This window comes from Jatropha curcas, chromosome 11, assembly GCF_041381405.1.
Source record: "Jatropha curcas cultivar XTBG-Jc1 chromosome 11, XTBG_Jcur_1.0, whole genome shotgun sequence".
Lineage (NCBI taxonomy): Eukaryota > Viridiplantae > Streptophyta > Magnoliopsida > Malpighiales > Euphorbiaceae > Jatropha > Jatropha curcas.
This window is the reverse complement of record NC_143161.1, coordinates 8,360,879-8,372,505: the sequence shown is the minus strand read 5'-3', so window position 1 is coordinate 8,372,505 and position 11,627 is coordinate 8,360,879. Positions and strand designations below refer to the sequence as shown.

Here is an 11,627-nt window from a genome sequence, read left to right as displayed (position 1 = left end):
GTACGAATTTAATTAAGAAACCTTTAAGATTATTTATCTTATGAATTTTTATTTAATTAAATTAGGGAAGTAGATTTAAATTCATTACGTACGTAAATATCTTAATCTCAACCATATTACTCATATATGATTTATTTAGTATTTTCTTTAGACAAATTAATAATTTCTCTTCAATTCATATACTATTATAATATATTTATTATAATCCATGAAAATATAAATTATTTTTAATCGAAAAAATTTATTTTTTTATTTAATCTAATTATAATCACAAAAACTTTCTAACTAATCAAACTCGAAACATGACAAAAATATTAATTAATTTAATTAAGTATATTAGTGTTTAATAGAATTACTCTTGTAAATAATTTTCATTTATTTAAATTATAATCTTATATTAAATTATTTAATTCTTATATTTAATTTGATTATTTTTATTAATTTTTTAATTTTATTACACATTGTATTGATTTATATTCATTCCAACTGGCATTGTCAGAGATTTAGATTGAAAATTCTAATAATTATATCATTAAAGATTTGTATTTAATATATATATATATATAAGAAAATTAGCTTTATTCGATAAAATTCGGTACTTATATTTTATTTTCTCTGTTTTCACCTTTATTATTTATTTATATTTTTTAGTTAATAATTTAACTAATTGATGTGGAAATTCAAAATAAAAGGCTGAAAATTGTCAAAAAAAAACCAAAAGTCAATTTATATTCTTAAAATAAAACTAAAGCTTAAACGCTAACTTTAAAATAAAAATAAATTTCAAGCATAAATTTTAAGCCTTTAATTAACCAGTAATTATTATAATTTTTTTTTTCCATTGTGGTCCTCTTTATCTTCAATCAACCTCTCATTGTTTAAGATCGGTGCTCATGGAGATAGATGGATGAAGATATGTCTTTGCCCCTGCTTGTTGTTGTTTTTAACTTTTTTTTTTTTTTTTGTTAAAAAATATAAATAGTTCATTAAAATAAGTTTATCATGCAACTCACATAAAACCTTTAAACAATTTGGCTTGTGAGTTCAAATTTATAGCACATAGTTACAGTTCAAACTCATGAACAAATAAAATTTTTTTTCTCCTAGAATGTTCAAAAGTTTATAATAGTCAAAAAATAAAATTCTCTTCAATAAAATGTGCTCAACTTTGAAAAATAATTTATCTACATTCTAAAAAATATAACTATTTATTAATTTATTATTTTAATCAATTGATATAAAAAAAATTCAAAAATTATATTCTAATTAAAAAATATTAGAAGATTACGTGTATATGATCAAAATTATATATATATATAATTTTGTTTCAATTAAATAAAAAGTTTTAGAAATTAAAATTTCAGGATGTTATAATATATATTTAATTTTTGAACAAAATTTAATTTAATATAATTGCTCTTTATGAGATTAATGTTTTCACTATTTTACATCATACGTATCTTTACTTCAGAGATGTAGTACATATATATATATCTTAGTGATTTAATTAGTAGTTTAATACTTATAAAATAAATTATATCGTATAATTATATATACTATGCTTACTGTAAAATTGAATAATTACACTTTGCATGCATAAGAAAGATTGAATAATTATATAATTGAAGTACATAGATCAATATGAATTTTAGAAGTAGTTGGTCAATATAGACTATATAATAACATATACAATTTCTATACCAACGTATCTAATGTTGAAAAGGAGAAAGCTTCTTTGTAAAAATATTGATTTCTTTTGAATTTACTTAACCACTTGTCATCAGTTGATTGGATGACAAACACAATTTTTTCCACATAACAAAATCACACACTTTCCACCCTTAAGAAAGGCCTAACATAACAATTGCAAATAATTTTAATATTGATTTAATTATATGTTAAGGAAATGCTATTTTCATGAGTTTGCTTGCTATAATTAAGTTGGTGGAATGTCTTTTTCTTTATAGCTATTATTGTAATTTATTTTTTTAAAATTTAATTAACATTAACATGAAAATTAATTGAAATATTGGAGTCAATTAAATTGTTTTTCATTTATATTAGCAAATGGATATTTTAAGATAACTTGTAATACAAGTTATCCATATCAGAAACATTGGTGCACAACGGTTACACTATAAGTTTCAAAAGTTTTGGTTCGGATATTGCATTAGATGATCACCAACTACTTGTATTAATAACAAACTTTTTTCTAATTGTTTATGGAGTAAAAAGTTAATTAAATTACCTGGCGCCAAATGTTAGTTTAGTCAGATTTAGTTATTATTCTCGTAGTTCCTTCAACTATACTTTGACTGATGTAAATAAACAAAAGATAACTGTAACTTGATCATTTCAATGAAATGATCAGAAGATATTTTTCATTCACTAGAGTTCTTATTATGTTTGCTTTTTGGTGTTCAGATAACACGAGAAAATCAATTTGATAAAACCATGAAGATGCTTTTAGTTTACAAATATATATTGTATAATGGATTAACACTATTATTTATGTTATTTTAATTATATATTTCTTAAATTTTCTTAGATAGGAGTGGTTTTATATGTTAGATTTTTTAATTTAGGTTGCTATGTATTCATTTATTTTTATGATTTATCATACAATTTAACATATTAAATAATTTTTCTCAAATCACTAAATATATAATTTAAATATTTTGTTTTCTTTATTTTTATTTGCGTGTTAAGGTTGTTGTACAAAATATCTTGTATAATTATATTGGTATTTTAAACTTTATTTACTTCATTTAGAATTTAAATAAATCAGATTCATTAAAAATAAATAAATTAGTAAATAATAAGTGAAATGTATATATAAGTTCGATATTAACATATTTCATGTAGAAAGGAAGAAAGCTTTTTCTTTATAAAAATATCAATTGCCTGTCATGAGTAATTGATTGGATGGTGTACACAATTTTTTTCCATGACAAATAAATCACAATTTTTAAGAAAGATCTTTTTTTTTTTTTTTTTTGAGTATTGAGGAAAAGAGATTTGAATCCAGATCTATTGCTGGATCATATATACACTTACCACTGAGTTATGTCTTAATGTGCCTAATTTTTTTTTAATAATTAAAAAAGGGTTAACTTAACGATTGCAAATATTTATCGTTAATGGAATGATTTTTTCCATTAATTTAAAGATTGTCAAATGGTTTTCTAAAATTATTGAATTTTGTGCAATAATATTAATTATTCTATATACAATTTTTGGGATGAAATAAGTCTAGTTAAATTTATATTAAATTTTTAAAAAACAAAGAAATTCAACGACTATAATAATAATAATAATAATGCATAGTTAAATATTAATGGAATGAGTAAAGACTAGAGAGAACCAAATTTGCTATTAGAGAATTTAAAAGAAAAAAATAACAGACTCAAACTTAGGTCTCTAGTCGTTTGAGTGTGTACGACCCTTCATGGTCAGATCTGACTTGATCTTCAATCCAATTTTGAGAATAGGTAACACTCAAACATGGAGAAGTCCAGCAGCGACGCTGTATGGAAAAAGAACAGAGTGCGCAAAGAGATAGAGATTGTGGCCGGGAGAGACAGATAGAGAGGAAGAATAAATTAGCGATTAAAGAGAGTAAAAAAAAATGGAAATGAAAATTTGTTGATTTTAAAGGGGTAATTTAATCTTTTCAATATTAAATAAACAGCAAAATCTAAAAAAAAAAAAAAATGAAAGGATCATGGAATTAGACGAAATAAAACATTAAGAATAAACTACTCCATTTAAAAAACAACAAAAAAAAAAAATTTAAGGATGAGAAGTTATTATTTTGTCGGTCAAATTAATTAATGGATTAATTGCTGTTATAAAAATTTATTATTTCTTTTATCAAGATGAATTTCAATTGGAAAGTCTAATATTATAATTTTTTAATTTTAATTTCATTTTTCAAAAGGATATGAATTTTTTTTATTTCATTAAAAGGTTATTGAACTCTATTAGCTATTAATAATATAATTCTATATCTAATTTATACGAGTATTTGTAATTATTCATATCATCGATGAGTTACATTTAGGAAAAAAAAAATTATAAAAATTATAGATTATAGATTTGATGTTTTAATTTTATTCTTATCTTTTTCAAATATTTAAGAAGACTATATCGAGACATATTAATATGACCGTTATACTTCCAATTTGAGTCTTTGATTAAGCTATTTATGATATCATATGACCGTTAATTGTAGTTCGAGGTTTTGGTTTCGCTCTTACTGATACTGCCATTGCTAGCCATATTATATGCTTCTCGTATCTCATGTTGAAGAGATAAGGAAATTTGTCATAAAACACATTATTGATGGGATGATAAAAACAATTTTTTTTCATAACAAAAGTTTTGTAAAATGCCATTTTCATGAGTTTGCTTGGTTTAAATATTGTCAAATCTCTCTCTCTTTTTTAATCCATTGTAGTGTTTGTTTTTTATTCCTTAATTAAATAATAATATGCGACTTAAGATATTGGAGTCAATTAAATTTCTTATCAAATTCATATTTTAAGATACATAATCGATAAAGTTATGAAAAGAAAGGGGTGGTAGCTCAGTTTCCACAAATTCACATTATTCTTTTTTTTTTTTTTTTTTTTTTTGGTTTTGTTTTGTTGGCTCACTATTTTAAACGCATTCTATTTAAAGCATCAATTCCAACGTGATAAGGTATAAAATCATTACAGAAAATAGAAATATATAAAAAATAATTGGTAAAGTTCAGAGAGTAACAAAATATTATACATTGAATAGTTTTTTTATTTTTTTCCAAGAACATAAGGTGCCAAATTATTAATGTAGCACCTCTTAAAAGCCAAGGATTTATCACTTATTTAACAAGCATAAAATTTGAGGGTTCAATAAAGAAGTTTCAAAAAATGACTTAATAGAAAAACTTATTCAAGATCATGGAAAAAAAAAATGTGTTTGTCCATTTACTGTTTCTTGAAAATTTTTGGTGAATAAGAAAGGTGTAAATAGGGTGAGTGATTATTAATATTGGAAATATAAACTTATATCCCAACTTAATAAATCTTTTTGTTTTTAAGAAATCACCGTAAAGTGTTTAATATTTATTTAAATTCATTATTAAATTATTCTATATAAAAGGTTATCATTTTACCCTTAGTTAAACACATTTTTAGGCTAAAAAGTGCTAATTTTTTAGATAGAAACGACATAATAGTGAATTTAAGCAAAAATTAAAAATGTCATAATAATTTCTAAAAAAAAAAAAAAAGAAATGCTAATTAGAATATAAGTTGAGAACATAAGTGTATTAAGTGCATTTGTTATTTATTTTGCAAATTTTAGTAGTGAGTGCAAAGAGATGTTTGGTATTATTTATCTTTCTGGGTTTTTTTTATATATGTTTTTATTTAAAAATGACTGATACTTAAAAAAATTGAAAAATAAAAATTAAGCATAAACAATAAAAAAAATATCACGTTAAATCTACTATTAACAAAAATAGTACGATATAAAGATGCAATATTTATTCTTTAGCAGAAACTCTTTAATTATTTTATCATTAGTAATTTCTTTTAGAATGATCATTAATTATTTTTTTTAGAACATGATGATGAATTACATTTAACAGTAAACTACACATCACAATTAATTAGTCCAGAGAACTTATAGTTCGTGTGATGTAAGTAAATTGTTTTGGTTGATCTATTTTCATTTAAATTTAATTTTTTCGTTAAAAAAATAAACAAACCTTAATTGCATCTATATAATTACATTCAATGGAATGCCAAATTTCCACCTATTTTTATTAATACTATTTTCAAATTTCCACCTACTTTAATTATTAAAAAATAGCAAAAATAAAAATATACTCAGATCATTATCAAACTGACTGCAATCAACGTCATGGCATGCTTCACTTTCAGTTGCTGAGGATCAAAACATTATCCTTTAATTCACTAAAAGTTCGAAAGCCTACGGCACTACTACTACTGCTACTACATAATGTGAGCGAACATATCCTAGGATTCAGATTACTTTCTGTTGCAATCCTCTTCAATTTGGCCAACTGCATAAAAATCAGATGTACAATTTTATGCTGGCAAGGATATGAAACACAATAACTCTTGAACCCACAGAAATAAGGGGGAAAAAACATGTTATTTCATGTTATTCACTTTACAGTTCTTGAAAATTTCATTGACAAAAGCTGATCTATGTTTTATTCTATTAAACAATTAAGGTCTGGTTCCTTAATACTGTTAGTCCAATGCAATGTCGATATGTCAGACCTTCAATTAGCCACAACATATTAGTACCATGGCGTATTAGCATGGCCTAATAATGTTAAAGCATCAAACCCTTTGTTAACAGAACAAAGCATATGCCATCTCATCTATGTTGACACAAATATTCAGACCCTAAAATGATGCAAGAAAAGATATGTAACTTTTTTTGGCACTTTTCCAGAAAAAAGAGTACAGCTTGAAAATCCTTACCCCGGAGATTAATGGCCAGGTTTGCTTGTTTATCAGCTTCGGAATTGTATTCCTGGATAGAGAATAGAATGTTAGTGAATGAGCCAGTGCAGCAGAAAACAAGGCCTTTCAATTAGACAAATGATATGCAAATAGTGCAAGAGCTATGAGTAACTACTAGTAGATTACCTCTAGTTACATTCAAATAAATTTCTTGCTTACTCTGACATTTTTAGTATTTTACAGATTACAAAGAACTGAAATATAGTATAAGTGCAGGTCATCCAAGTGTAGCAACCTACACATGCAATGTACCACAATATACAACTCACGATAAACAACACTGAATGAATAACTTGTTATGGTGATAAATCTTTAACAACATTATGAATTGCAGAATTTGAAACAAATAGAAGGCACAGCAGAGATGAGCGCAAAAGACCCAGCCCAAAAAATTAAAACTTTAACGAGCAGATTGAAGTGTGAGTTCAATGCCTCCTCACCACTTGATTGAGTTCATAAGATCAATTAATACAGTGAATACAGTATGTTGTCTATGATAGCAAGCAGTAATCAAGAAAAGAAAATCAATCAATGATGAAATCCATCAGAAGAATTTCAAAATATTACAACTTACTCAAAGAATATGAACATAGAGACTTTTGAACAAATGCTGATACTTGTTTGTCTAAAATAGTTATAGCATATATTTTATAAATGTTGTGGCTTCTTAGTAAACAAGTCATTATCTGTCTATACCCTAAGAACATGTCGAATCTGGAATGATGTAAACTTATCCTTGAGCTCCTTGGCCTCTTTACACAAGTCCGCCAGATTCTGGGCTTTGATTTTCCATAGACCCTGAATCTGTATATAAGCAAGACACAACTATAAAACAATATATCAAAACGCTAAGAGGGAAAGTAAAATAAAATAAAAGGGCAAATGATGAGTTCATCATTTAATGATAAATTCAAGAACAAAATGAAGCATTTTGCTGTGATTATGTTGACACATTAATCGCATAGAATAAAGGAAATAACTATTATGTTCTCTCCTTGAGCTTCAGTTGCAGAGTTTTGTCCCTTTCTGGAAGCAGTTTGGACGAATTAAGACAAGGGAAATATCAAATAAATAATTAGCAATAAAACCAAATAAGATACCAATTAGTAGTTACAATTGTGTATTTCAGAGTAATAGAACTAAAAGAATGTGTATCAGCTCTCATTTTTCAGAAATTTTTTTAGCTAAACTGTTTTTAGTTTTCTCTTTCTGATTTATTATCCTCATTTTTTATTGTATAATTCCTTTCACATTTTCTTTCCTTTCAGAAAACTTGCAAAAGCAAGAAATTCATTTACAGGGCAATCTAATTTTCTTTTGGTCTGCTTTTGAAAATAAAACCAAACTTCCTTAAGTATATTTGCAAAATAATATCCTTCAAAAAGGAAGGTATTGTAGGATTAAAACATAGAACCTGCATGCAGACAAGATTTGAATCTCCTTGGACACGGATATTTTTGAACCCTTTCCTAAGTGCATGCTTCAGTCCTAATATTACAGCTCGATATTCAGCAACATTATTTGTTGCAGTGCCCAATCCCTCACGAAGCCGGCAGACCTACCAAAGCTCAGAAATAGAAAGAGGTATAGTTTAAAGATCATATGGCAGACTAATATATAATTCAAGTAACAGCATACCATGCTCCCATCTGCAGCACGCAGCACAGCTCCAGCTCCAGCTGGACCAGGATTTCCTTTTGAAGCACCGTCAAATTCAAGAGTGCAGGATAACTGAACATATTAATTTTTAAGTTTTATTTTCACCACAGATATTCAAGAATATTATACTGTTCTTCATATTTGGCTTGGACAAAAGTCAGATACTCCAACCTATATAACTACTGCGTAAGATTTAGGTAACTACGGTGCATACTGAGAGTGTATGAAATGTCACAACAGTTGCCAAAAAAAACATATTTAGTGGAAATATTTTCTAACCATAGCCATTCAGCCAAACATATTGTTGACACTACAAAATTTTTGGGACAGGTCTGCAATTTTTTTGGGATGTTTGAAAGATATCCATAACATTTTAATTTTCAAACATATAGGATATCAAAATTTAGCATCTGATTAAATGTATTTGAGGACAGAAAATAAAAGAACAGGAAGAACTTTCATCAATGAATTTCACAAAAAATAATAATAATAATAAATGGTAGATGATAGGTTTCTAAACAGACAAACCAAGCATACCATTTAATAAATACTGGAGAGGTCATAAAAAATATGTCCAAGATGGGAGACGATATAAACCTTGGGAGAAACACACTCCAAAAGCTAGCTCGTGAAAGTGTTGAGCCCAAAGCCCATAGAAATCCCACATTGAAATCTCATACTTTCAAGTCCAACGTTTGCAGTTAGAATCCTAACAGGAGATCTAATATTTAGATATATCCTAAAAAATATATGAAAATAAAAATCATATTTAACACAAAGACACATGCAAAGGAAAATGTAAGAGGCCGATGGATTAAGGCAGACAATTAAATGTGCATAAAGAAAATTAAAAACATTTTTTATAAACAGATAGCATGTGAAAATGTAACTTCGTTAGAACAACTCACACAACTGGAAGCCATCACTTTAGTTTCAACAGAATTATCTGATTTCAGATGGTTCTTTAGAGGATTTGTTGAATTTGAAGTTGATCCAATTGCTACCTGCAATACAATAAATTGTATAAGCAAACAATTCTTACCGTATTGCAAATCTAGCAGAAATGTACACTCATGCTCCAGTGTCAAATAACTCAAACAATCCCTCCCAAAACTGTATATAAGATATCAGGAAAACAGTCACAGCTAGAGGAAGTTGCTTTCACTGCAACACAGTGAACAAATTTTTGAACTCATGCTATGAGGATTTGTTGAAATTGAAGTTGATGCAATTAGTTGAAAACAATAAGAGATATAAACATGGCTAGCATAGTTTGAAAATGCAGAATATAGTGAATATATATATATATATATATATGTGTGTGTGTGTGTGTGTGTGTGTGTGTGTGTGTGTGTTATTCCCTTTCCCGAAACCAAAAAAGATACAGAAAGCTTCAGGTAAGATATTTCACATCCATCATATGCCAATCTGAAAATTTTGAAGGGAAATAAAGAACTTGAGATAATCAAAATCAAACCTTCAGCAAGTTAATCAGACAGAAATGATGTAAGAAGAATATTCCAAATCGCTGAAATTAAAATGTAACAGTAATAAAATTACCCATACCCAAAACAAACTAAGAATTGTCTTGAACACAATATATTTCTAAAAATAGAAAATATTGCATTAGTTTAGAGTTTTGACCTGGTTTAACTTTTTCTGAGAATATAGTTAATTTGAAATGATGCAAATGTGAATCTTTAAACTTACTGCCAAACCAAGCACATCTTGCAATCTCTGTGGCGGAGAATAATAATCTAATGCTTTTCCTCCAGAAGAATTCGGTTGCTGTAAGCACGTAAATATCAAGAAATACATAATAAATACAGAACTCATCTATTAAATAAATGAAATGGCTTAATTAACTTGCACAATTATTATACTCTTAAATTGTTGATATAGAATAGGATTATGGTGGACACCTAAGATAGCAATGATAAATAAAAAAGTAGGAATACAATTCAAAAACAATGTAGTAAACGATTAACAAAAACTTTAAGCCAATAACAAGGATTACTAGAACTTTTCTCACTTGTACTTGTAGAAAGGTAGAATGTGTAGTTGAGAGGGGTGATTGAGATGGTTTGGCATGTCCAACATAGACTAATAGATAAACCAGTATGAAAAGCTATATCCAAGTCCGAGAGACAAAGAAGAGAGGTTGCAAACCTAGGATGACTTGGGGCAAAGTAGAAAAGAAGGTTTAGAACTTCCCTACAGCCAACCTCAAATAAGATTTGAAGCAAGGCTTCCATGAGTTTAGTTGAGTTTTTAAAAGCTTTAATGTCACAAAGACGTTTTCTAAATTTAACAAGAACATTGGGATGGGGACTATGCAAAAAGAACACCTAATTTAAGGTAAACTAACCTGAAAAGGGCAGGGAACAATTTTACCAAAAAGATCCTTTTGAACATCAACAGCATGGATAGAATAGGTAGCATTCTTGAGCCCATGCGAGAGTAGGTGCTCCTCAGCTTCCTTAGGCAAACCATACCCCTTGAACACAGTTACAGAAGGATCACATACCTGAAAAGAAAAAAAAAAATGTCCAGTGAATGAATGATGCAGAATCAGCAATAGTTCAACTAAAGAGGAAAGAAATCGTAGCCAATTTTAACAATGATATATACAAAGCCAGATATATTGGCTCCCAATACAAGCTCAACAGCATAGAATTAAACCGAATACAAGCTCAAAACAAGCTTGAGACCAATACACCAATTTATTTACCAAATGAAAAAAAAAAAAAAAAAAAAAAAAAGGCTCGCACAAGAATTTAATTTAATGTAAAAAGGGTATATTTTTCAAAACTCGAGAAGACCCAAATAATGATTTTGAAGTGCGTACGCAAAAATTGGTAATCAACAGTTAAAAATAAACAAAAGAAAGTAATTACTGATGATCCAGCTTGAGCTTGACAATCACTTAAGCTTTTATAAATGCCAACAATATCTCCTTTCCGCACAACGTAAAAAGCATCTTTCTCGTCCTCCATTTTAGATTGCTGTACAAATAAAACAACAATCAGGGTTTCGAGCTACATAAACATGATTCAGCTAAAAAACTGTTCAAACATGATATGATGATGATAGCTATTAGACTGATACCTAATAATCCAGAGTACAGTAGAAGAGAAGGTAAAGTAGGACTCAATACGAAGAGCAGACCTGTCGCTCGATACTGAGTTTATAGCTACGAGAGATGACGAGTATATCCTCGATAGTGTAGCGCAGTATAGTCTAGTCAAGTCCCGTCCCGTCTTGATTTCGGTTCCCTGAAGCGTTCAGAGCACGATTAACAGACGGGAAGGAGAAGAGACAACAATTTTTTGGGCTTTGGCGGGAAAGGGGTAAATGGACTAATGGGCTTCATTTCAATGCTTAGTGGGCTTTGACTTGGTCCATTCACGAATTCTTTGGGCT

At 27.9% G+C, this 11,627-nt stretch overlaps 1 protein-coding gene across 3 annotated transcripts; it reads right to left on the bottom strand.

Annotated features, from left to right (window-relative positions):
- Positions 1-5,865: 5,865 nt before the first annotated feature.
- Positions 5,866-11,528, bottom strand: LOC105642056 (uncharacterized). 3 transcript variants are annotated; one of them, XM_089716259.1, is made up of 10 exons: positions 11,373-11,528; positions 11,102-11,209; positions 10,573-10,731; positions 9,915-9,992; positions 9,113-9,208; positions 8,184-8,276; positions 7,960-8,103; positions 7,242-7,349; positions 6,504-6,555; positions 5,866-6,073 (listed from the first exon to the last, which is right to left on the bottom strand). In XM_089716259.1, the coding sequence occupies exons 2-10, from the start codon at positions 11,198-11,200 to the stop codon at positions 6,039-6,041; spliced, it is 864 nt and encodes a 287-aa protein (XP_089572385.1). In that variant the 5' UTR covers positions 11,201-11,209; positions 11,373-11,528; the 3' UTR covers positions 5,866-6,038. The 3 variants fall into 3 exon arrangements, with proteins under 3 accessions (XP_089572385.1, XP_089572384.1, XP_089572386.1); XM_089716258.1 differs by having other exon boundaries at positions 11,313-11,516; XM_089716260.1 differs by lacking the exon at positions 5,866-6,073 and adding an exon at positions 6,147-6,425 and having other exon boundaries at positions 11,313-11,517.
- Positions 11,529-11,627: the final 99 nt, after the last annotated feature.